The following is a 26,148-nucleotide window of genomic DNA, read 5'->3' on the forward strand; positions in this document are numbered from 1 at the left end:
TTCAGCCTCCTCTCCCCATTGAGCCATGGTGCGGAGCCATTCATTTCCTGTGAGACTCAGAGCACACAGAGACCGCCCTGCATGCACCCTCATTGATTTACCCTGTCCCCATGCATCCCATGTTTTGCATCTGTAAACAGTATGCTGCTGTGTACAGGTATAGTTGAGGATGAAACTATATTCTAGGTAAGAATGAGATTCTTGTATTGTCTTTACCTCCCAGTGTCCCTGGAATCTGACCCCAGTGCCCCATCCAAGTACTCCTCCACCCCCTTGCTCCTCTCACTGTATTCCCTACCCCACAGTCAGGGACTTGTGAAGGACAAAAGCCCAGTATGGTCACATGGCCCTTGTACTGTGCCATCCCTCCTGTCTTCCTTTCAGTTCTTCACATGCACTGGTATCTCTCCTGCCTCCAGACCTGTGCCTGTGTTATTGCATCAGTTGTGCTTTCCATCATAAGTCTTGTCCCTCTCTGCCTTACCCTCCGCAGGAGTGCGCATCCTCTCTGTCCATGGCCACAACAACTCTGCCATTCTTTTTCACAATACTTACCCGAGTATTGCTTAATTGCTCAAGGAACATCATATTGATTGCAGAGTCCCCAAGCCTGGCATATAGCTCAGATGGGATGCATTGGTTGAGCAAGTGAGAACATAGTAGTCACATTTTCCATGTGAGAGTGTGAGCTGGTTTCCTTTTCCAAAGCTTTGAAATTGAGCTAGAAGCCCCAGGGTGACAATTGTGTGTGGTCACTGTGGGATGACTTCTGTACCTGAGTCATTCACTGAGCACCTGCTGTGTACTGGGAGGATGAGGGAAGTAAAGATGGGCCTGCCCTTGGGCTCCCAGGTGTGTGTGCGTGAGGCTGACCATCAGAGCCACTAGACAGAGATCAGGGAAGCACTAGGTACAACAAATGAAAGGCATGAAGGTGACAGAGAAGGGGCCCATTGTGGCCACCGTGTTGTTTGGAGTGTTGATGCTAGGGGCTGGGACAGTGCAGGGTAGTGGTGACCACTGTGGGAAGAATTTATCCAGGGTGTCAACTCAGTTGGATTTGGGCCTTAGAAAAGTCATCCTAGCTCTCACACAGCATGCTGCTCACCAGTGCCTCTCTTTCTTGGCCCACAACAGAGTAGAGATTCTTGTTGGTTTCCCTGGTGTTCTTGCTGCAATATGAATGAATGGCTTCTTAAAGTTTCCTGAGGAGTTTACTTGCCCACAGTCCTGGGAGGGCTGAGCTGCAAGCTGCCCTCTCTGGGTGTGGCTTCTTGAGGTGAGAGCCCTGCCCAGGCCCCCAAGTGGGTACAGAACAGGAGTTCCAGGCATCCCATGATGATCCCCATGGCTCAGTTGTTGTATTTCGTGATCCGTCACATCGGAGCCATGGGTGTCACCTGTCATTGATTGTCCTCAGAGCTTTGTAAGACAAACTTTGAGGTACTTATGGATCCCATGTCATCTGTCAAACACATATCATGCCTTCTCATTTGAGCTGGCAGCCTCCAGCATTTTCTTTCCTTATAAATTGACCTCAGTTGTTACAAATATGTGGGGTCTTATGCTTAGTTTTTCATGTTATTTAAGATGGGCCAGCCTGTCCTGGCTGTTTGCATTGGACTCTCTTAGAGGTGCATGTTCAGCTCACAAGTGGAGATTTCTTTGGCTCAAAGGTCGACTGGAACTTCCCAGGAATCTTGTCAGATTATGAGCCACAGTAGTCCATAATAGAAGTGGCCTGACTTTCCACTTGCTGGGTAAGTTACTTCCCTGTGCCCGGGTTTCCTTATCTTTAAAGTGAGGATGAGGCTAGAAGCAGTCTCAGAGTTCTGAGGATTTAAATATCACTGTCAGATGTAAGCTGGCAAGCTAGAAAGGGTGTTTTGTCTTCTGTGGTAGCGGTAGTGGTTTAAAGCAGAAATGAGACAAAGTTAAAGGGTCGAATTTTCTGTAGAAAAAGCTCTGTTCATTTTTTGAGGAGAAAATTCAGCTTCCTTGGCTCAGGGGCCCATGTGGGCCTGGCTTGAAGGTGAAGGAAAGTGATTGCCTCCAGAGCCCTCCACCTTTGGCTTTGTTGAGAGTCCATTTGGAGAGAGAACAGGCACAGCCCAGCCCAGAAGCTCCAGAAGTCATTTACCTTGACTTCGTCTTGCCTCGGGGACACTACTTGAAGAGTTCCAGAATGTCATTACTTAATAGAAAATTTATAGGGCCCACTTTCTCCTGGCGGGATGCGCTTGGCTCGGCCCCCTGGCAGTCTGAGTCCTTGTGGCTGACAGACCTCCACTGCCCTAGGGCCAGAACATCTTCAGGGTGGGGCTGCTCCTGTCCTTTGCCTCCCGTAGCTCACCTGGCACATGCTTGGCTGAGCTTCTTTCTAGGAGAGACCTAATAGTGGAAACCAAACTGCACATTATTCTGTATCCTCACTTAAAGGCACCCTCCCTCTGAGGCTTGCTTCTCCAGCACACCCAAGCCCTTCATGATGGGGCCACAGTTACATTCATCCCCTTTAGCTCCTTTGGACATGTTGGTCCTGCTGCATGAAAACCCTCTCCTAGCAGACTCCAGGTTCCTTAAACCCCACTGATTTATTTCCTTCTCTGTGGTGCTTCCCCTCTGTCAATACTTGTGTCCACGCACTCAGCATATCCTGTATAGCTCTGTATCTCATTTGCGGCCACCAAACCAAAGGCTCTTGGCCAGCTGGTGTGTTGCCTCTGTGATTTGTCTTTCTGTTTCCCCCTTCTGCCTTTTTTTTTTTTTAATAAATAAATTTATTTATTTCTTTATTGGCTGCCTTGGGTCTTCATTGCTGCTCAAGGGCTTTCTCTAGTTGCAGTGAGCGGGGGCTACTCTTGGTTGCAGTGCGCAGGCTTCTCATTGCAGTGGCTTCTCTTGCTGTTGAGCACGGGCTCTAGGCACTTGGGCTTCGGTAGTTTTGGCTTGCATGCTGTAGAGTGTATGATCAGTAGTTGTGGCGCACAGGCTTAGTTGCTCCATGGCATGTGGGATCTTCCCAGACCAGGGATCGAACCCATGTCCCCTGCATTGGCAGGCGGATTCTTAACCAGTGCACCACCAGGGAATTCCTCCCCCTTCTGTCTTACTAGCCCCAAACCCAGTTTTTGTTGTTGCCCAATAAATTATTAAATGGGGTTAATCCTATGGAGGATTTGCGAGGGAGCGCTCTGTAGTCTGCCATCTTGTGGATCCCTCTCCGTCCTCCATCCCTCTTCCAGCAGTTTTCTGCAAATTCTCCTAGCCCACTGGCTTTGCCACCAGGAACCTGAAGCAGGTCTTAGCTGGCTCCCCTCTGGAGAGGGTCATAGAGTGAAGCCACAGGCCAGGCTGCTCTCACCACTCCCACTTTATTCCTGTCATGTATTGATACTTATATCCTTAACTCTGGGTTTTGTGGTGGTGGTGGTGTTGTATTAATCACTTTACTGTTTTGTTTATTTTGAAAAGAAACTAAATCAGGAGCCACACATGGATATCAGTAAAATTAAAAACCATGAGAACAAAACAATGTTTTTAAATTCTATCCAGATAATAGTATTGCCTGCTGACGCATTTGAGCACAGCCTTTCACACTGGCATAAACAGGGACTTTCCTTGTCAGTGGTGGAAAGAGAATAAACAGAAATGAAAAGAGCGGAATAAGTAATTAAATGCCATCTACCTAAAGCCAGTCTGTGTTCCCCTGGTGGCTCCAGGGACACTGTTCTATGAACCCTCTCATGGCCCCACCCTAGTCCTGGCATGTCACTCTGCTGGTGGCTATAGACCCTACTTCTCTGAGATTGAGATCCCACTCCTTATCAACTAAACCTCAGAACTTGGAGAAATCTTCTCTCTTCCTTGCCACTCACTTCAGGAATAAAGTCACACTTTTTGTCTGCAAGGCTCCATGCACAGCCCAACACAGCTTCCAGGGTGCTGCCTCCTTAGGCTGCCCTCCACATCCTGCTTCACCTTAGGTGAGCAGTGAAGTGCTCTCAGCCAGATTCCTTCCTTCCTCCCACATCACGCTCAGTGTCTGGTGATTCAGCCTAGCCCCTTGATTTCTCTTCCCTCTATTCTCTGAGCAAGCTCTTTCTGATGATTCCACACCTTATCCCAGCCTTTGGATGCTCCCCCTCTCTGGATCTGTATGTGGCCTCCTTCCTGCTTTCATTGGGGTATGTTTACTCAAGTCAGGGCTCCAGGATCCACCCTGTCCTTTCCAAGCTCCCAGCCAGGTGCACTTCATGTACCTCCCTCACACCAGTATATCCCCTCTGTCCCACCTTGATTTCATTGCATGACACTTCTTTCCAGGACCACATGGCCCTTAGTGCTGGACTTACTTGTACCAAAAGTACCCCTAATGGGAAAGGGGAAGTGCCTTGTATCCCCAGAGCCTGAAGCAGGCCTATCCAGTCACGTCTGCCTTTGGAAACTATTATAGTCAACAGTGCTTCTGCAAGCTTGTTGTGCTATTTGCAGAGTTTCACCGGCCCATCATCAAATTAAGTTTCTTCAGGAAATGTCCCTTCGTGGTCCAGGACTCCTAGCATACTGCTCTCTTGGCTTGGGGGATGCTCTCCACAGGCTACTGGCCAGCCAGTTTCCACCTCCAGTCCCCATCACACTCATATGGCAGATCCCCATCTGGTTTTAGCTCTGGGTGTCCCTTTGCCACCTTTAGTACCTTGTGTACAAGAGAGGTACCAGGAATCGGCTTTGTAACTGCAAACCCCCCTTCCTGTAAGTGTTCTTCCTGGGCTGGTATTCTCTATGTAGAGAACTTAGAGGTTGCCATAGGACCTGTCCCTTCCCTCTTGGGTCTTGGGAGCGACCTGGGAGGGCACAAACTCCAAATTCTTGCTGATATCTTGGAAGCAGATGGACATCATTAAATAGGTGAGTTTAGCATCAGATGCAAGAACACATCTAGACACCTAACTCGCACTGCTGAAACATGCCCTTCTTCCAGCATTGGACAGTATTGTCCTCTCCTGTGAGCTAAAGGATTAATGAATTATTTGGGGTTTTGTTTTGTTTTGTTTTGCTTGGTCATTGGCATCCCATCTCTGAATAGGCAAAAGGCACTCTTAAATTTCTTATCTATATGGTGAAAGGGGGTAGAGAACAACCCTTCCGCTTAAAGCAAACAAGGATTCACTTCTCAGATCCCTAAGAACCAGAGTCTTGCATGCAGTGGCCATGGGCTGCTCCCGCACAGGTTCCCACCCTGCGGCAGCCTTTTTCTTGGAGCAGCACTCTCTTCGTGTGTTCTCTAGCCAGTTGATAGTTAGACCTGTGGCCAACCAGAGCACCCTGGAAGGAAAGCGGTCTGTCTTCCTGGCCATGTTGGTTTTGTCAGGCTTCAGGCCAAGAGGTCCAGCTCTCCAAGCCCCCCATGACAGACTCACCCCTGAGTTGCTTTTATGTAGTGAGTTCTCCCCCTCTGCTTTTAAAATCTGGTAATTTGCCAGAACTGCATTTACAGAAACCATTGTGAGAACCTTGTTTTAAATTACACTGGACTGTATTATAAAGTAATTCAACAGCAGCTAGAGTGCCCAGTATGTGCTAAGTGTGTTCCAGAAAGAAATCTGTGACAGGGCAAGCTGGCTTGCTTGTTTTGTTCTTGTCCCTTCTGCCTACTACAGTCCTGCAGTCCTAAAAATTTGCCCTCTTTTCCTAAGCCCTTGCCTGACTTTCTCAGCTGCGGAGGTTTTCTTACCCTCACTGAACTCTTAGATTTATTACTGCAGTTGCTTATTACAGGTAGGCAGCTCCTAGCTTACAGTCTTCCCTCCTCCAAGGATTGATCATTCCTTTTTCTTGCCAGTAGAAAAGTGTCAGAAAAATAGTGCACAAAAAGTGCAGATCATCAGTACACTTTTGAGCAGATGTTTCTTCTCATTGAGTGAAGAAACTCTCGGCATTCTGAATAAGAGGTGGGTTAGTGTGTTTCTGAGGGGCAGTTTGACATTAAAAACATGAACACACTGCCCTGTGGTTGTCCTGTTAGAATAACTAGCCAGGTGTACAAAGTCGTCCTTGCAAGGATTCTTATGGTATGCCTTGAAGCAGGGGTTGTTGAGGGCAGTGCACAGGACAGAGTGCTAGTAAGGCACTAATGGGGCAGGGGAGGTGGGGAGCTCATGTGCTGCCCCTCACCCCCCAGCCCCCAGGAGATCACAGGAGGTGCCCCTCTACACCTTTATAAATAAGTTTTGAAAAGCTGGTTAATAAAACAGTGGGTCAAGTATGGATTCATTTTTATGTTATCAGCAGTTACCTTGTGGTATTTCTTTAATCAGCAAACATGCATTATTTAAGTTACCAAGAAAATGTTCTTCATAAGTGTGAGCACTCAGCAGTGGACTGCGTGGGCTAATCAGGAAGCGGGCAGCTTGGTCTTCCTGCTCCATCCTGCCTGGCCCCCACACACCAGGTGGAATTACTGACTTGGCTAGATGCTTCATGAGCCACAAATGCAAACAAGAATTTTAATGAAAATGACATAATTTGGGGCTTGCAAATCATGCTGTCCCACACACAGTGTCCCCTAAAAACTCTCAGGTGAAAACTTGGTTTGTTGCGTATCGTACCCACTTCCGTGTGAACTCCATAGCTCCCACAGCCCCTTCCAGCTCCCGGTTGACTCTAGACTCTGTGCCCTGGTCCTCGAAGTCGGTACCTGATCTCTTCCCTACTGGATCTGGGGCCCTTTTAAGTCAGTGCATGGAGTATCTCCCTGGCCAACCTGATCTTCACCAGAGGAGCTCAGCCTTTGGAGGCCACAGCCCTGGGGGAATATGTCATTGTGAGTGGCACCCATCTGCTGCCTGGTCTCTGATGGTGGCTTTTCTCTTCCCTTGTAGAGTGCCCAGTGAAGAATGTGATGGGATCAGTAGCATGTCTGCGGAGAGCGGCCCTGGGACGAGATTGAGAAATCTGCCAGTAATGGGGGATGGACTAGAAACTACCCAAATGTCTACAACGCAGGCCCAGGCCCAACCCCAGCAAGCCAACACAGCCAGCACCAACCCCCCTCCCCCGGAGACTTCCAACCCCAACAAGCCCAAGAGGCAGACCAACCAACTGCAATATCTGCTCAAAGTGGTGCTCAAGACACTATGGAAACACCAGTTTGCGTGGCCTTTCCAGCAGCCTGTGGATGCCGTCAAGTTAAACCTCCCTGTGAGTAACTTGGGCAGGGTCCGGGGCTGCCATCCTTCAGGTCTCCTCCTGTGTTGCTCCTGGTGAGAGTGGACTTATGGGAGGGTGGAGATGCCTTGGGAGTCGTTATGAAAGTGGGAGGTCCAGCACTGAATCCAGCACCCACACAAGGCCCTTGCATGCATGGTTTCAGCAGTCCTGATGAATGGAAGTAGGGAAGAAGAGAGAATGTGCCGATTGGCTTAAATAGTAACTGGTTTCTTTGATACTGGGATTCCAGGAAGTATCATGTAGAGAGGTTAAAACAGAGGAGGGGTGCTTGCAGCTTGCTTCTCAGTTCCTTGGGGAGCTAAAGTGGGGTCACATGGTGGTCCTCTCTCCTTAGACATCGTAGGCCTGCCTGGCCTAGTAGGTTCAGCAGACCTGGTTGGTCAAATTGTGAGAGGGACTGGCTTGCTGCAGTACCTCTTTTGGTGTGGGCGTCATCATCATCACCCATAGCACAGGGCAGGGAAAATTAGTGAAATAAACTCCTAAAGAGCCAAGTACATGAAGGTGGCCTGGATGTAGAGAATGGGGTGTGAGTGCAGCTTTGCCTCTAACTGCCTCTGCACACACACCTGCCTGCCTTGTTGTGGCCACACTGCACTTGCTTTTGTATCCCTGATCCTCTCCTTTTTCCTTTGAGAGCTTTCCATTTGCCCACATTCTTAGCAAATGGTTCTGGAAGCTCAACTTGTACCTCTCTCTGAACCTCAGGAAGCAAATGGGATAAATGTGTTAATTTTTTCCATTCTTCAAAGCATCAGGGACTAATTGTCTTTAAGTTGCCCTCTGCTGTTTGCCAAATCCCACACACTCACCTGGGCGAGGGAATTGGAATTAGATGATTGTTGCAGTTGATCCAGACATGGGTTTACAAGTTAGAGCTGCACGAGTATAGGATCCTCAGCCTCTGCCAGGCGTCCAATTTCAAGGAGGGACACACCAATGTGACCTTCCTTGCTTGAAAGTTGCTGTGTCTGTAACAGTTGTCCAATACTGTCTACCCATTGAATATCCATCATATGTACTCAGGGAATGAGTCAGGGGTGGGGGTGGGGGGCTGCAGTTCTGGGTCACAAGCCGATGCAGGAAAGGGAGTGATAGCAGAAGAAGGGTCCTTGTCAAATCTGGGCTTAAGAGGCCACTCTTATCATTGACCACAATCAAGTAGAGGCAGAGAGCCTGTCACTGGAGGGAGGCTCTTGGGAGAGCTTGCTGTACCAGTTTCTAGCTGGGCTGTGCAGGGTCCACAGGTAAGGTGACCTTCCCAGAGCAAATGCAAAGAAGGGGGAGAGAAGGAGCTGGGGGTTGGAAGCCAAGGGGGGCCCGTGGTTTTTATAGCACGGGAGGGAGGTGGGAGGCCAGGAGAATCACCAGCAGAGCGCAGCCCCCCAAGTTTCCGCGTCAAAGACTACAGGGAGGTCAAAAAGATGAGGATTCCGACCTGACCCTCCTGTTGGCCTTTAGGAGGGCATTGGTGACCTTAGGAAGATGTGACGCAGAAGTAGAAACCAGATTCGCGACGGTGTGAATAAGAAGGTGAGGATGTGAAGCCATCATTTCAAGAAATTTGGCTTTGAGGGGAAAGTGTGGCAGGGCCAGATGGAGGAGGGGTTGATCTGTAATAGGAAAATACAGAGGGTGCAGAGGCAAGGGGAGCTGAGAGGGGGAAGACTGAGGAGAAAGAGGGCCTGGGGGACCTGAGATTCTGAGAAGGCAGAATCCCAGCCAGCGGGACCGACAGGTGGGTGGTCTGTTAGGCCAAGGGGATTAGGAATTTGAGGTCATTCTCTGAAGTGGAGGCCAGGGCTCCCCCGGGGCCACAGTGTAACTAGATGTCACCCTCAGCAGCTCTGACATAGGAAGAAGAGGCCAGTGGATGTGACACTGATCCAGTATCTTCAGATGGGTGTGAGAGCTAGGGGCTAATAACCCAGAGGGGTGGGACAGGGCTGTTTGGCTGGGAACAATGTCATACTAAAGCCCAGTTTTTCAGGGACACCCCCTTCTCCAGGAAATGTTAATAGGGCCACCTCAAAAAAGGGTTCATTCTTTTTCTGTTTTCTGATGCCTTCCAGATCTTTACCTGTGTTTTGTGCCCTGCTCCCTACTGGACTTCTTACTAGAATACCTGCTTCTTTCATTCAGTACACTTGTACAATTGGATGGTCATTTCCCCAAACCCATCTCCCTTTCAGTCCTCCCGCCCCCACCCTTTTGTCATCATCTTATCTCCTCCTTCCTCCTCTGTCCTCAACCACTGTCCTTTTGGGCCTTGAACTAGTTTTGACACACCAAGGCCAGTTCGAGCACCTGACACTATCCTAAGAGACCTTTGGCCATGGAATAAACTCTAAATTTCCCCTGGGGCAGATATATTTGGACTTGGTTCTCTTGAGAAAGGTGGTCAGAGCAAATGTAATGTAGAAAGTGTGGTTCAGTCTCCTCTTGAGGCCTCCTGGCCAGAGCACCTAGGCCTGTGCCTGCCGCCCTTGTTGGGTCAGGGTTGTGATCTTCGCCAGCCCTTGTGTGTATGCCAGTGGATTCTGTTCCTTTCTCATGGGTGTCAGAGCAACTCAGAACCTCACACCCCTTGCATACGTTTTCAGTACTGTCCACCACTCTTCCTGGGCAGGACCTCAGTACTTACTAAAGTGTAGGCCTGCCCCTCTGATGTCAGATTCCCCCTTGGACTTGGTTCTGATACTTCACCTGAGCCTTGGAGAATATGGTTCTCGATGGAGCTGGCTGGTTGTGTGCAGGTCTCCTTCCTTGCCTGGCCCTCTGTGCTCATTCCACCTAGAAACCCAGGCACTGCCTCATCTGTCCCCAAATTCCTCCTGTGGTTTTTAAAAATAAGCATTTGGTTTTAGAATAGGTTTAATTTAGAAAAAGCTATGATGATAGAAGAGAGTTTGTTTTGAAGGGCTTTAGGACATCTACACGTGCCGTCTGGCTTCTTCTGTTTAGCACTTGCAGAGTAAGATCCGAAGGTTTGAGGAGTGCGTCTGTGTGTGTGTGCACGTGGTGTTTTTTGTTTTTTACTAAGGATTGTGAGGGCTGTCCATTTGATTCCTCATCTGGCACTTAACCTGGTTAGTTGTTGAACTGTATCGAGATATTAGTGGAGCCTTAGTGGTAGACTGTGTGCAAGTAAAAGAAATGGAAGTGCGATGAGCTTGAACTGAGGGTAGAGGTTTTTGCTCCTTGGTTCTTCAGTGTTACAGGAAGCAAGGGATCCAGTTGTTATGGGTGGGCTTGAATGCTGGTTCTGCAGGATTTTGCATTTTATGGATGTGGAAAATTTCAAATGGTGGGGAGAAAGTAGAAATTACCATGCATTATTTTACCAGACAAGAACCACTTTTTTTAAAGGTTGTAGGTTGTATGCTTTCCCCATTACTTACTGAAAATGAAAGGATATTTTAACATTCAAAAAAATATATATAGAGGAAAACATAGATCTCAGTAAAGATAACCTGTTCCCAGACAGGACCGTTGGCAAACTTGCATGTTTTTTCTCTAAATTGCCACCCAGCTTTTAGTAATCCTTCCCCAATCCACTTTTATCTTGGGGTCCCCCATGAGATGGCTCACTGATGCCATGGAAGAGCTTAGGTCTGCATGTCTGTAGAGTGACCTGGAGTGAGATCTGCAGGCCCATCTGTGAGTACTGCATGGCTGTGGATGTGACACTGGGCTCTTGCTCTCTCTGCTCTCCAGGATTACTATAAGATCATTAAAACACCTATGGATATGGGAACAATAAAGAAGCGCTTGGAAAACAACTATTACTGGAATGCTCAGGAATGTATCCAGGACTTCAACACTATGTTTACAAATTGTTACATCTACAACAAGGTGAGATGTGGGGGCTCCTGGAGAAGGAGAAGGTAAAGGAGGAGGTGGGCATGTCTGGAACCCAGTGGGCAGGAGTATTGGGTGCAGGTGGGAGTGGACTCTGGCAAGAAGAGACTGTTGGTGGCAGAGGTAAATGGGACTGCTGGTTTTGCCTGTGACTGGGTGTTTCTTATGAGACCAAAAACATTTTGGTCATATTTCCAAGCTGTTCTTATTAACTGCAAGCAAGTACTTCTGATGCCTTCAAGACTTTGATTCTTGAGCATGTCTAGTAGAGAAGGTGTGAAAAGGGCAGTGACGACTCATCAGAAAGTCTGTTTGGATGACGCAAATTGTCAGGAAGGAGGCTACCAAAATGTAGTTGTGCAGAGGTATGCTCAAACAGAAACCTAAGTGTGAGAGAGGGTACAATGGGGCCTGCCGCATCTGGAACTGTGGACATGATCATTGACAGCTAATGGCCGTAGAATCAAGTGTCCCCTTGTAGGGTCTTACATGTAAACCTAAAGGTCACTTCTTAACCCAGTAGCCAAACCATTCAGCTCAACTATGACATAAAGCTGGGTCATTGGCTTGAAGTCTCAGCTCTCACCACTAGGTTTAAGGGAAACGTGCGCAGGTAAGGTTCTCTGTTTAGAGCTGAGTGGGAACAGCATGTGGCAGAGTGGGGACCCATAAGGCAGTGCAAAATGGGCATTTCCCCGAGCCCCAGTGAGCTGCTCATGTATCTATAACAAGAAATCCTATGTAATTCAGGTAATTCTAATGACGTTGCATTGTGTCAAAGGAAGCGCTAATGCAAGGGAGAGCCCCTGTATGCGATTGGCTGTGCTTGATAGATACTTAAGGCATTAGGATGGTTTCTCAGGCCAGAGGTTAAAAGACTAGAGAGGCAGCAGACCTGCAGGCATCTGAAGCCTCCATGATGCCAAGTAGTATAGCTGTGTTGTGGCCCTTTGGGGTTCAGATTGGGGAAGGACCCTGAATACGGTGCTCCACGCTTTGGGGCATAGGGTGGGGAGCTCTTGTTTGGTCTGGCAAGGTGAGGAGGGCTTTCCAACCCTCATCCCACTTGTCTCCTCTTTTAGCCTGGAGATGACATAGTCTTAATGGCAGAAGCTCTGGAGAAGCTCTTCTTGCAAAAAATCAACGAACTGCCCACGGAAGAAACTGAGATCATGATAGTCCAGGCAAAAGGAAGAGGACGTGGGAGGAAAGAAACAGGTAGGGTACCTTTGGTGTCCCCAGCAATGTTAGCTTCACACTGAAATAACAAGGAAATTGGCTTTATTTCTTCCTAGTCTTTGCCAGCCTTCTCCAGTTTCATTGGGAGACTAGGAGTGGTGGGAAGACAGTTATGTTATATATTGCCTACCTTGTTGCTGTTTGGATCTGGTGAGGCCAGGTTCATCACGGGAACCAGCCCAGAAGGTCATGTGACCATGTGACCCTCCAGCAAGGTAGAAGACATTGGGCCTTGTCTTTTTTGATGTACTTGAGTTAAAAAGAAAGTAACTTTTTCAAAGCATTTTAAAATTTGAATTCTTCATCCCACCAGTGCAATAGATAGTCTTTGTTTTTCATTTTAGATAGAAGAAATAAACCTGATCAAGGGCAGTTTTAACTGATATTCCAATCCTAAAGCCTTAAGGTTTGTTATTTGAATTATCTTATTAATACATTTGTGTCAGAGCCATGCCTGCTATTTGATAGTCTTCTGAAGTCAAGCCCTCTTTGTCTATCTTAGAACCTACCCCTGTCCCCCAGCCTGACACAGGATTCCAAAGGCCAGCTGATGGAGAGTAACCTACTCATGAAATGTTTCTGTCTAGGAAAAGTTTTAACAGCTGCCTTCTGCCTTTTGCTGTCTGTAGCTCCGTGCTGCAGAAAGATGATGCTTGCAAGGTAGCCTAGGCTGTGAGTTGTTTGCTTCTCTTAAGGAGCAAGCTTTCACCTGACTTCCTATCCTGCATGGAATTGGTGGCTTCATGGGAGCAAAGGGGGTTGGCTAGATCCCCTGCAGTTCTGAGGGGTAGCCGAGGAGAGCTGGTCCTGAGGTTTACCCCTTAACCATGGAACCTATCCAGAGATGTCCAATATGCTTACAACCAAGGAGCCCCATCCTCCCTGCCTGGGACAAGAGGTTTGGTCTTCACATGGGTAGGGCCTTGTGTGTTTCGGCTCACGCATACAACTTACAGGGAGGCAGTCTGAGCCGGTCATGAAGGGCAGCAGCCGTCCAGCCTCCCCCTGTGATTCAGAGAGGTGGGGGTTGCCAGTTAACAGAAACCTTGGCCAGTGCTGCCGATTCTGGCCCCGTGCCAGAAATGCTTACTCAGAAGGCAGCATTTCTGGGAATGAGGACAGCTCTGCCTGAAAGTGCCAAGGAGTTTTTTGTTTGTTTTTTTTGGTGTTTTTTTTTTTTTTTTTTGCTATCACTGTCCGAGTGCTGACTCTCAGCATGTGTTTCCTGTTCCTTTGGCTCAAGCCTTCATGCTCATGAAGGGGTCTTTGTGCTTGAGTCCCTAAGTCAGGACTTGGAGCCAGGACACCCCAGGAAGTGTGGAATGTGGTGTGCCACTGCTCTCGGAGCCCCCTGGGACAGGTGGACAGATTTGGCTGAGGTTCAGGGTGTTCAGGCTGTTCTGTCTCTAAGACAAATAGTGACACTGTGTGCCATGCCCACGCCGCTGTGTGCTTGCCACGTGTGGCAGTGTCCCCACAAGGTCAGCCAGCATGCAGGCATGGCATCTAACCACCTGTCCCTTTTATGATTGGTAGGGACAGCAAAACCTGGCGTCTCTACGGTACCAAACACAACGCAAGCATCGACTCCTCCGCAGACCCAGACCCCTCAGCAGAATCCTCCACCCGTGCAGGCCACACCTCACCCCTTCCCCGCTGTCACCCCAGACCTCATCGTCCAGACCCCTGTCATGACAGTGGTGCCTCCCCAGCCACTGCAGACACCCCCGCCGGTGCCCCCCCAGCCACTGCCCCCACCCGTGCCAGCCCCCCAGCCTGTGCAGAGCCACCCGCCCATCATCGCGGCTACCCCACAGCCTGTGAAGGTGAGCGTCCTTTGCGTGTGTGTGGCTGAGCTTGGCCACTGGCTGGCTCCTGCCACCTTAGCTTAGATGACCCCTGCCTCCCCTTCTACTCCACTGCAGTGAGGCTTACAGGAGACAGTCACCCCTGCTTGCCAATGCTTCTGGCTCCTGGGGCACTTGTGGGTATTTTGGAGGATGGGGGAGAGGCTATCAAGCTGTGTTTAAATCAGCACAGTCTAAAAGTTGCTGCCCTGCTGACCCAAAGATCCCGTGATGGAGTAACACCTCTCAGGGGGTTGCTGCCCCCCTTTCCCATTTCTAATTTAGACTGCATATTTGCAGATGCTGTCTAAATAGTGTCTGAAATGTGCCTCCCATGGGTGACCAAAGTGACGGGTTGGCTCTGGGAGAGGTCCCTGGCATGTAGGAAACTGCTTTCAGGAGTCTCTTTGGCTTCTGGCGAGCAGATCCCACATTCAGTTGTGTGCTTTCTCCTGCCACTGGCAGGGTCCTGTCCCAGCTGCAGAACAGAGTGGTGAGACAGGGTTTCCCTGTCTTCAGTCCTTCACCTGTGGAATTACCTTTGGGCCCTGTTCCCTGTGAGTGTTGAGACCCTAGAAAGGACCTGGCTTCAGGAGTGACCCTGAGGGCCCGCTGTGCCAGCCGCCGCCTCTGACCGTGCCTATCACGCCTGTGCTCTCGGCAGACAAAGAAGGGGGTTAAGAGGAAAGCGGACACCACCACCCCCACCACTATCGACCCCATTCACGAGCCACCCTCACTGCCCCCGGAGCCCAAGACCACCAAGCTGGGCCCCCGGCGGGAGAGCAGCCGGCCTGTTAAGCCCCCGAAGAAGGACGTGCCCGACTCGCAGCAGCATCCAGCACCAGACAAGAGCAGCAAAGTCTCGGAGCAGCTCAAGTGCTGTAGTGGCATCCTCAAGGAGATGTTCGCCAAGAAGCATGCGGCTTATGCCTGGCCCTTCTACAAGCCCGTGGATGTGGAGGCGCTGGGCCTGCATGACTACTGTGACATCATCAAGCACCCCATGGACATGAGCACAATCAAGGTTAGTGGATGTGCCCCTGGAGCTGGGGAAGGGGCTCCCTATGACGAGGAAGGCCAGCACCTCTGAGGCCTAAGAGGAGGGCCCAGTCTCAGTAGCTGGAGACTCTTCTCAGTAGCTCAAAGAAGCCCAGTGCCCCCTGCTGGGGATTATGGGAACATCCTCTGAAATCATATGGTTATTTTGATCGTAGACAGCAATGCGGCCCCTCCCTCATCTGAGGATGAACCCTCTGTGGCCTTGAGGCCCACTGCCCATACACCTTCACACAGTGGGTGTTCCAGGAGAGTTTGAGGAGTGGTGATTTTGCCAGGCTCTGTGTCATGGAGAGGGCCTTGATGTCTCTTCGTAAGAGGCCCACAAGTGTTGGCGTTTTCACTGTCGTATTTTGAGGCCTTTTTGGTTTTGTTTATTTTAAGCCTTTTGGCATTTTTCTCCTTCTGAGTATGGAGTAAGCCTGCCCAAACATGGGATGGGCAGAGCAGGGGACATTGCTGTGTTCCTTTTTTGACCAGTGTCCTGTCACCAGGGCAAGTACAGGCCAGGTCAGAATGAGGCCCAGCCCTCCCATTACAGTTCTGACTTAAGCTCTGCATCCAGGCACAGTGGCTCGGTTTGGATGCTAGAAGGGCAGTTCCCGGCCCTGAGACTTGCTGTTGGAGTATCTCCTTGTTCACCTGATGCTGAGAACTGGAGTGATAACCTCTCCCCACTAGGGTCTGGGTTAAACCCAGAGCCTTTGAGAAGTTGACTTGCTCCTACAGGCAGCCCTCCTTGCTGCTGCCTCCCCACTGGAGCAGGAGGTGCCGTGGCTAACCAGGACCCATCCTGTCTTTCCAGTCTAAACTGGAGGCCCGTGAGTACCGTGATGCTCAGGAATTTGGTGCTGATGTCCGATTGATGTTCTCCAACTGCTACAAGTACAACCCTCCTGACCATGAGGTGGTGGCCATGGCCCGCAAGCTCCAGGTGAGGCTCTGGGGGAGCCTCAGGTGTGGCATCCTGCAGCAGAGCAGGCTGGGGTCCTGGGTGGGCCAGGCCTCTATGGGTCTTGGCAGATTTTGTCACTTGCTTTGGTATAATGCCACGTTGCTTTGGAAGAGTGAACTAAAGTCAAGAAAACATGTACATTTTATATTGAGATTATTTCTTTATAAATTAAAGCAGGGTGGTTGGGTTTGGTCTTGGGCATTTTGGGTTTTGGGGTGTTCCACTGAAAGCCCCCCACCCCCCACCCCCCTGCATTCGCTTCCCCTTGGCCGGAAGAGTGCGCGTCCTGTGCATGGCCCAACCTCTTCTCCAAAACAGACCTGTCTCAAGTCGGCGAGGGACCCTGTTGCCAGGTAGACACTTTGTCACAGTTGTGAACTGAGGTAACTGCCTAACTGGGGGCATTTCTTCACCAGAGCCTTGAAAGCCTTTGTTTACCTTCCAGCTGCAGGGCAGCTGCTTCTAGATGTTCTGTGCGGCCATGATGCCCTAATGGGTGGGATTTGTGGCCCCTTCAAGTTGATTCTGGGTGATATACGCTGTGGGGTGCACACATGGGTGGAAGGGAGGGGCAGATCACAGCATAAATGTGTAAACTAACTCTACTCTACTTTTCTTTATTTAAAAAAAAGAAAAGAAAAGCACATACCCAAATGTCAACATTTAGTACTGTTAATAATCTGGTTTATTATTACTTATTATTATTATTTGAAATTACACATAATAAAAATTCCCAGTGTCTTCTCCCCAAGGCCTCAGATTGTACTTCTGCTTTCAGGGTCAGAGCAGGCTGTGGGCTGGGCCACCTGCTGTCACAAGGTCCAGGTCTAGTCTGCATATCCTGTGTCAGGCGCTCTCCTGGTGTCTGGGTCATGCTTTCTCACACCAGGCTTTCTCAGCCATCTGTGAAATGCTTCCAAAAGTGAGGCCTTTGGTGACTTGTGGGTCGGTGTCTATTAGAGGTCGCCTGAGCCGTTTACCTGCCTGCCTCCCAGCTGTTAGCTCCACACATTGTTCCACACTCACCAGCATAGTGTCTCCTATGTCATCATGTTGGAGCCAAGGTGTGGTCTACTTTGTTCTTTCACTTGGGCCCCTCTGGGTCAGCCTTTGGTGTCCTGAAACTCCAGGTGTTTTAAAAAAAAAACAAAAACAAAAAAACCCCTACCAGCATGGACCTGGCTATTGTTAGTTACACAGTCAGACTTGAAGGTTTTTATTTCTACTGGCTGTTTATTAGTTTTATTTTTTCTGAGGTTTTTTGTTTCATCGTGTTTTCTGTTTTTGAAAGGGGGACTGTCTTCAGTTTGGTGCTGTGTTGTCTGCTTTCTTTACAAAGCTGCCTTTTTCACTATTTACTTCTGTATTTCCCATCTTTGAAGCCGATTAGGCTTTATAGTGTTGCTGCATTTCTCATACTTAGCCACCAGGTGTCAGTGGTGCCGCGCACGTGTGTGTGTGTGTCTCTCTCTCTCTGTGCCTCTCTCTCTCTTTCTCTCTCTCTCTGTGTCCCTCCCTCCCTGCCTGTTCTGTCTCTCCCTCTCCCCACTGAGGACATGGGTAGCTTTTGCCCAGAGTAATACCCATGCCCTTTATTTGCCCTCATACAAACAGCTAAACCAAAACAAATTCTCTGCCAGCACCAAAGATCACTATTTGGAGCAACTTTATTTAGAAAGAAGATATTCTCTGATCTATTCTAGTTCTTGGTCTTCCTAATTTTTGTGCCTATTTTAAGGGGGTTTTTATTTGTTTGTTTTGCATTTTTCTGCTTCTGGGAGTGGCATGAGCATGCCCAGACATGGAATTTACTCATAGCAAGCAAGGGCACTGAGATGTTTGCCACACAGCAGCCTCTTTTCTAAACATTGACTCCAGATACCAGGCTGGATGGGACAAGATCCTTGCCCTCGAGGAAGGGTCCACTTCAGATGGGAACAGAGGGCAGTGCCCAGTGGGCTGCTCAGCACAGGGCTGCCTCTGCCCCCAGCTTGTTTTGCCCCCTGCAGGGTGGGTCTCCATGCTGTTGAAAATAACACACCAGAAGGCGGGTGGGGATGTCTGCTTCAGGCCAGTGGATGTGACAGGCCTCCTGTGTGGGCTTCTCTAGAAGGCAGTTCCTGTGTTTTGCAGCATTTTGAGCTTTGTTTTCCTCTTTCTTTTGAAGCTTTCTAAGATCAGCATGGTTTAGGTGGCTAGATTGCCCACTGGGGAGGAGGAGTAACAAAATCCCAGCCCTTGTTTGCCTCCGTAAGAGGTGTTGGGACCTACTATCTCTTAATTAGGCTGTGCTCAAGGACTGGGTTTTACCCAGAAAGTTTTATGGGAAAGGATCCACTTTCTATTCCTCTTCCAGCCTCTAAATTCTGGCCTTTAGAAAGCCCACATCCCACCATCTGGCAGCTATGGTCACAAAGATAGCCAGGAGCTCCTGGGCTCAGAGTTTCCTTGGGAACTTGAAGGTGGCTTGAGCTGAGGACTGCTAGCCTAGCCGGTGGATGCAGAGCTGCTGGTGGTACTGTCCTCTACTTTCTGTTCTATTGTGAAGTGAGGAGTGATTTAGGAAGTTTTTACGTATGTGTATTACCAGAGTTTTATTTTGAGAGAAAGTGCAAATTCACGGTAGTACACAGTTGTTTTTACAGCAAGCAAAAAAATTAAACTGAGAAAGTGTGTTGAGATTCTGCATTAGATGCCAGAGGTAGGAAGCTTTTGAGACATGTATAAGAGAGAGGGAGAATGTGTGTGTGTGTGTGTGTGTGTACCTGAGTGTCCACTCACGGCCGCATCCCCAGCACTTGGGACCTAGTGGGCTTCCACGGCCTGCATTCTATTCGCCACCTCCATGCCCCCGGCCTCTGTGCCCTGGGTATGCCCAGGTATGGCTAAGCCTCACATCAATATCCAGGTATGGCCAAAGAGGCTCCATCTGGGCAACACTTTCCCCTTGGGTCTCCAGCTGTGCTCAGCAGCAGGCTGGTTTGCCTGAAACCTCCCAGCACCTGAACATTTCTGTTTCACTAAAGGGGTGGGGGAGCTTCCTCCATGAATCTGATATAGCCCAGAGTAAATGGCCTTGCTCAACATTCTAGTGAGAGGAGAAACTTGCTGTCTGAAACCAGTGTTCTTTTCTGATGTCAAGAAATGTGACGTGGCCTGGGTTTTTGGAGTGGGGTGGAGGTAATGTCACGCCAAGTAGAGTAGATGGGTTCACCTCAATACACTGCCAGCCCTGGTGCAGAAGGTCTGAGCCACTGCTTCTCTGGTGGATGCTGGTTGTTGGTATTCACTGCTCTTTCCTGTCGCTGTCCTCCCTCATGAGACACTTGCCCTAGGTGCATCTCACTGGGTTTTACCATCCTCTTGTCTGCCCCCACGCCTCTTTAACCTTTCTTTTGTACCATCCTCCTGGGTGGTATTGTCCTCTTCTCATTCTTAGGTCTCAGGTTCCCTACAGGCTCTTTGCCACCCCTTGCTGTTTCTACCTTAGCACTTGGGGCACTTTACAACTATTTGTATTCGTCCCCTTTGCAGGGAGCACAGAGCAGATGCAAGTTTGTCCTAGTCACTTGGGAAGGTTTTCTGCAGCAGCCCTTAGCTCACAGGCACACAGGCTTGAGTATATTTCCCAGGATGTCCCCCACTGGGTCTGGAGCAGGTGGGAGAATGATGGGTCATTCAGCTGGGCATGGCCAGGAGGCTGGCAGCCCGCCTGACTTTTGTCTCATGCTCCTTGCTGTTTGGTCTTGGGGCCTTGGGAGGGCAGGGGCCAGGAGCAGCCAGGGAGTGAAGGAGCTCTTAGGGCAGGTGCCACCCCCATTTCTGCAGCAGTCACAGCCTGAGGGACAGGAACAGGGATGCCCTTGTGGTAAGGGTAGAGCTGTCTGGCAGCTGGCACAGGGGGCTAGGTTCACATACAAGTGGCACGAGATAGCTATCACTTGGTTTAGTATCACCTTCCAGCAGCACCAAGTGCTTGGCCCTGCTTGCCGCCCTTCTCCCTTCTTGTGGTCCTGATACCCTGCCACTTTCTTAGACACATTTCTCTAAGAGCAGGCCTGGCTGTTCCAGGTGCCTGTGTGGGTCAGTCATGGACCTGAGCCTGTCCACACAGAGGGCACTGTGGGCAGAGAGGGTCTTGCTCACCTGGTGTGAAGCACACCTCTCCCTGGCAGCCTGAGTGATGATGATGATATCTGGTCCTCTCTCCTGTTTGTCTTCTCTGTTGCCCTTGGACATGCTCCAGGGTTTATTTCTGAATAAATTAGAAAGTTATTGCCCTTATAGTACTTAAACTCAGCACCACTCAGAAAGCAGAGTTCAGGCGGGCAGAGTTCAGTTATGCTCTCCTTGTTGAGAGGAGACCCTGCCTTGGAGGAGTCCAAACTGAGTAGTCTGGAGGGGAGGGGACAGTACCACAATTGTGTGGAATGCCTGCCCTGCTGCCTGGTTGCTCTTTCTCAGTTGCCTGGGGAGCAGGGAAACCTGAAGCTGTTTCCAGAGACATTAGGAGTCTTCTAGGGCAGACTCTTGTCAAATACACACCAGTTTGAAATAGCAGCCCACGGCCCTTCTGGGCCATGCTGCTCTCTCAGACACTCGACGAAGAGCCCTCCTGCTTCCATTGTGTGAGTTGCTGTGTTAACTGACTTATTCCAGGCTTAAAGCAGGTCTCAAAATCCTGCTGGGAAATCAGCCCTGTTCCTTCCGCCACTATCAGTCCTGAGTCGTCACTGGATTTTTGATGATGGAGCCCTTGGGATAGGGAGGACCTGCCAGCTGGCTGGCAGAGCAGCACGCAGCTGAACCCCCAGGTTCCCAGGAAGGGTTGTTGCCCCATGGGTTCTATGACTCATGCAGTTGTTCCATCAGATTTCTGAATCTCAGAGTTGGAATGTCTCATGGTTTTCCTGGGGTGGGATCCTATGCTCAGTCATCCCATCCCAGGGTCTCTGCTTACGGTGCTTACATCTCACAAGGCTGGCTCTCTCCCTTAGTCTATTCTCAGCACCCCCATATCTCTTTACCTTTCTCACATTTCTGATGTACACTGGAGATGCCCCAGGCAGTGGCATGTCGCTGCTCAGTTATGTGCCCACTGCAGCGAGGACTTGATCTCCTCACTGGCTGTGGGCTCTTTACCTGGCACATTCCCACCTTGGGGCATTTGTGCCCTCTGGAACTCTAAAACTGCAGACCCCACCCATTCCCTGTGGGAATGTGAACCGTAAAATAGAGCCTCCTGTTCTGTTCACTGTTGTGTCCTGGTGCCCAGCCCACCGTCCAGAAGGCTCCCTTGGGACTGAATGAGCATCAACCTGACGGGAGCCTCAGAGCACTCTTTCTGTGGGTCCTGTCCAGGCCTGCCATCTGTCAAGGTTCCCCAGACTGATGTCCTCATTGGACCGGCTGTCTCCTGTGATGTGGGTGACCTGTCCTTCACCTGGGCTGTGTCTCCTAGAGAGTGGGTGCCAAGCCATGTTGGGAGCACCTTTCTCCTCAAAGTGTGATCCGAGAGAGGAGTGTTGAAAAGAGCTATTAGGGGGGCCTTGCCAGCCCCTCGCCTTAGTGATAGCAAGGGGGTCGCCATTGACCCAGCCCTCTGCTTCCCGTTCAGTCAACACCAGTAGCCAGGGATAGTGTGATGCTGGACCACAGTCCAGGCGCCCCCAGGGCACCCAGCAACCTCACAGGCATGGCTTCCCCCTATCCTTCACCTCTAGGATGTGTTTGAGATGCGCTTTGCCAAGATGCCGGATGAGCCCGAGGAGCCTGTGGTGGCTGTGTCCTCCCCAGCGGTGCCACCACCCACCAAGGTTGTGGCCCCACCCTCATCCAGTGACAGCAGCAGCGATAGTTCCTCAGACAGTGACAGCTCCACTGATGACTCCGAGGAGGAGCGAGCCCAACGACTGGCTGAGCTCCAGGAGCAGGTGAGGAAACAGGCAGCCCCATTTTCAACCCACCCTGGCCTTTCCAGTCTGTGGACTGGGGCAGTCACACTAGAGGTCTCTACATGATGTCCTTGGCTTTGAGTTCCAACAGGAGCAGAGTTCCCGCTGGTCCCCTTGTGCCAAGTCAAGTGCATATTGTTCATACTTAAACTTACACTGTGGGTATGGAAGTGGTGTGACATGGCCATTCTCTGGGCAGAGGTGAGGCTTCTGGATCCTTCTGGTATCTGAAAGGAGAAGGCCGAGCCAGCATATCCGTCTCTCTGGAGCTTTCTAGATACTCCTCTTCCTACAAGCTGGCCTTTAGTACCCCTATGTGTCTGTGCAGTTTTTTTGTTTTTTTTTAATTAATTAATTAATTAGGCTGCACTGGGTCTTAGTTGCAGCACATGGGATCTTTGTTAGTGCATGCGGGATCTTTAGTTTTGGCACTCAGGATCTTTTAGTTGCAGCGTGCAGGCTCTAATTCCCTGACCAGGGATTGAACCCAGCCCTCAGCATTGGGAGCATGGATTCTTAACCACTGGACCACCAGGGAAGTCCCTGTCTATGCACTCTTGCCCAGCCTCTTTAGGGACCCTCTTCCTAGGACCAGGATGGTCATTGGGCTTGAGTGGCTCCTTTGACAAGAAGGACACTGGGCCACCCTGGGAGTTCAGGATCTGGGTGGGCATGGGCACTTTGGATACCTAGGGAGATGGCAGGTCACGGAGCTGAGGGCCAGAGACCAGGGTGACGAGAGTGTGTGTCTTGCTTGTCTGCTCCACAGCTCAAAGCCGTGCACGAGCAGCTTGCAGCCCTTTCGCAGCCCCAGCAGAACAAACCAAAGAAAAAGGAGAAAGACAAAAAGGAAAAGAAAAAAGAAAAGCACAAAAAGAAAGAGGAAGTGGAGGAGAATAAGAAAAGCAAAGCCAAGGAACTTCCTCCCAAAAAGACCAAGAAAAATAATAGCAGTAACAGCAACACAAGGTCTGTGGGCCACCCCTACCCCCACCAGTGCCCCTAGTCCAGATGGGAACTCCCAACAGTGGGGAGGGAGGCTGCTTCTCTGCTTTTTTCTCTGGAATGGGCTTTTGAGGGAGGGAGGATACCAGGTAGCATGGTGTGGGCAGCAAGGCAGACAGCAGCAGCCCCCTGCTCACCATTTGTGGTCTCAGCTGTGGCCACATGCTCCTAGGAAGGCACTGCCAGTGTCCCCTGTTTCCTGTGAAGACTACCGGGTGGGGGGTGTGGAAGCCTCCCCAAGCCCTAAATGGAGGGATGGGTGCTTACCTTCCCCCAGGAACCTATTCCTAATGGTGTCTGGGTCACCCCTTTGTAGCAAGAAGGAGCCAGCACCCATGAAGAGCAAGCCCCCTCCCACATACGAGTCTGAGGAAGAGGACAAGTGCAAGCCGATGTCGTATGAAGAGAAGCGGCAGCTTAGCCTGGACATCAACAAGCTTCCTGGTGAGAAGCTGGGCCGCGTGGTGCACATCATTCAGTCGAGGGAGCCCTCACTCAAGAACTCCAACCCTGACGAGATTGAGATTGACTTCGAGACCCTGAAGCCATCCACCCTGCGTGAACTGGAGCGCTATGTCACCTCCTGTTTGCGAAAGAAAAGGAAACCTCAAGGTGCCCTTGGGCCCCCTGGGATGGGGGGTTGGGGTGGAGGCTGCTGTTCCCAGTCGTGGATGAGAGCGCTGTGCAGATGGGCCAAGCTGCTACCCTTGCACCTCTATTAGTGAGGCCCTCGTTGGCACCTTCAGTTAACTTTGCCTTCCAGTATCGGCCCTCGTCCTCTGCAGGCTTTTTTTTCCTTCCACTTATAAAATCTGTGTCCTCAACATAGAAACCTCTGAAGGTTTGTGACATCAAACTCAACCCCTAGGCTGTTGGTGCCTTTCTTGACCTCTCTGGCTGCTGGCCACCTGGAGTCCACCTGCACCTCAGTGTCCTAAGCCTTGCTCTGAGCAGAAGCAGCTTTTATCCCTAGCTGCCTGACTCTGAGTCTTCCCCCAAAACCACCCGCCTACCTCTTGGAATCTCTGGGGATGGGGGGCATGGCTAGGAGGAAAGTCATTAGATTGGCACTGTGCCTGCCTGCTTTCTTCTCTAGCTTGGTGTGACACTCTCTCTGCAAGTCTTCCAAGCAGCTATTTTGTGTTATCAGTGCCTTGTCTTGGCTCACAGCTTTTGTCTTAGGGCCGGTAGGACTTAGGATCCACATCAGGGCTTTGCACACAGCCTTCATTCTAGCCCAGACTGACTCTTGGAGTCCTTGGCACCCCTGCCCCTTCCTCCACCCAGGGTACCACACAGTGACACCTCAGTCTGCACACTGAGGTACCAGGAGATCACTTGGGGCTTTTTCCTTGTCTTGTTTTGTCTTTGACTGTCATGTCTCCTTTGGGTCCTCTTTACCCACTGCCAGAAAAGTAGCTGAGGGAGCATAATCCTAGCAGTTCCTGTGTTAGAGAATTCCCTTCTGCCCTCGTCTCTTAATCTTCGATGAACCCTGCAAAGGAGTATTTTGAGAGATTGGTGGGTCCTTGAAAGTCCAATGTAAGCCTGGTTTTTTGGCTGGCATGTATGGTAGGCTAGCTGCTTACTTTTGGGAGATGTGGGTCTGGCGGGGGTCTGGAAGGATTGCAGCCAGCCATTAGCAGCCCTCTGGCCCGTGGGACTCAAGACCTTGCTTGACTCTTTGTCCCTGTTGCTTTATTGCAGCTGAGAAAGTTGATGTGATTGCTGGCTCCTCCAAGATGAAGGGCTTCTCATCCTCGGAGTCGGAGAGCACCAGCGAGTCCAGCTCCTCTGACAGCGAAGACTCCGAAACAGGTTAGGGGTCTTTAACTTGGAGTCTTGTTGCACTCCTGCCTGTGTTCCATCCTGTGTCCAGGCTGCCACAGATCAGAGATGGCAGTCATAAGAATTTGCTGGGCCCTCCCATCTGTCCATCTACGTGGTCACCATGTTAACCTCTTAACGGGGGTTGAGGGGTAGCCCTGCACCTGCCCCCACCCTACCCCCAACCTGGGCTGGTGGGAAGACAAGTAGCCAAGGGTGTTGACCACTGCAGAGCCTTGGGAAAGAAGGGGTGGGGGCAGATAATGGAATTGATCTCATTGTGACCCTGCCCAGCTTCACAGTCTTCCCTGCGTCACAGTTGCATGCAGCACAGCCCTTTGAGTGATGTGCTTTGGCAGGTGTGGAGCAGCCTGCTTTTGGCCCTGCTGTTCCTGGGCTTAGGGCACTGCCAACCTCCCCAGAGTGTGCTCACTGCTTCATTGGCTGCTCCTAACTGCACACACGTGGACATGTGTGTCCTTCACTTCTAACAGTTCCTTCTCTCTGTGCTCCATGGGTGTGCACGTGTATCCCCTGATGCGCCTGAGCAGCAGCTTTGACATGGGAGGTGGGGGCAGGTGGAGATGCTGAGAGCTGTGCCGGTGGTGGGGAAGGGGACCTTTCCTCCAGGTATAAGCTTTTCCTGCTTATGCTCAGACTGGCCCAGAGGAGAGGCTAGGGAAGGCGCCTGGTGAATAGCTTGTTCTGTAAGGTTTTGAGCTGGCCTTCTGTGTCTGGGCGAGCAGGGTTGTCCCTGGGACCTTGGGCATGCCCCTCCAGGCAGGCTGCAGTGTGCACATCCATGGTGGGAAACATGTGTTTGGACAATGAAGACTCCTGGCATATTCTTTCATGTACCTATTCTATCTCTGATGTTTTATTTTAACTGGAAATAAATGAAAAGCTCCACTTAGTTTACGTAAATAATGTGACCTGGTGGTGCCAAGGAAGTTTGAGGATCATTTATAGCAGTTGGAAAGAGTGATGCTGCTCTGAGGTGTGTGGGTCCATAGGTCTTCCTGTGGGCTTAGCCTGCCTCTGTCCGGAGAAGCTGGGGACAAGGGGACCTCTGGGCTTTGACTTGTCACTATTCCTCTTCCGTTTTACAGTAACGTTTCTCAGGTGGGGGGAGGAGGGCTCTGGACTGCCTCTTTTTCACTGGGCCACA

General features: G+C 50.4%; 1 protein-coding gene across 9 annotated transcripts in view; it reads left to right on the forward strand.

The window, feature by feature from the left end:
* Positions 1-26,148, forward strand: part of BRD4 (bromodomain containing 4) — an 85,223-nt gene that overhangs the window by 44,128 nt on the left and 14,947 nt on the right. For 8 of the 9 annotated variants that reach the window (XR_009049136.1, XM_057708227.1, XM_057708228.1 and 5 more), the window contains exons 2-11: positions 6,885-7,203; positions 10,951-11,088; positions 12,177-12,312; positions 13,870-14,159; positions 14,845-15,207; positions 16,045-16,173; positions 21,918-22,127; positions 22,918-23,117; positions 23,470-23,765; positions 24,861-24,971. Coding sequence is in view for 8 of the 9 variants with exons in the window: in XM_057708227.1 (XP_057564210.1) it covers positions 6,919-7,203; positions 10,951-11,088; positions 12,177-12,312; positions 13,870-14,159; positions 14,845-15,207; positions 16,045-16,173; positions 21,918-22,127; positions 22,918-23,117; positions 23,470-23,765; positions 24,861-24,971 (2,158 nt within the window). In the remaining variant the exon portion in view is untranslated. Of the gene's footprint in view, positions 1-6,884; positions 7,204-8,694; positions 8,767-10,950; positions 11,089-12,176; positions 12,313-13,869; positions 14,160-14,844; positions 15,208-16,044; positions 16,174-21,917; positions 22,128-22,917; positions 23,118-23,469; positions 23,766-24,860; positions 24,972-26,148 lie in introns of those variants that run through there. The other variant, XM_057708230.1, reaches the window with a different exon arrangement.

The sequence above is a fragment of the Hippopotamus amphibius genome, chromosome 15 (assembly GCF_030028045.1).
Source record: "Hippopotamus amphibius kiboko isolate mHipAmp2 chromosome 15, mHipAmp2.hap2, whole genome shotgun sequence".
Lineage (NCBI taxonomy): Eukaryota > Metazoa > Chordata > Mammalia > Artiodactyla > Hippopotamidae > Hippopotamus > Hippopotamus amphibius.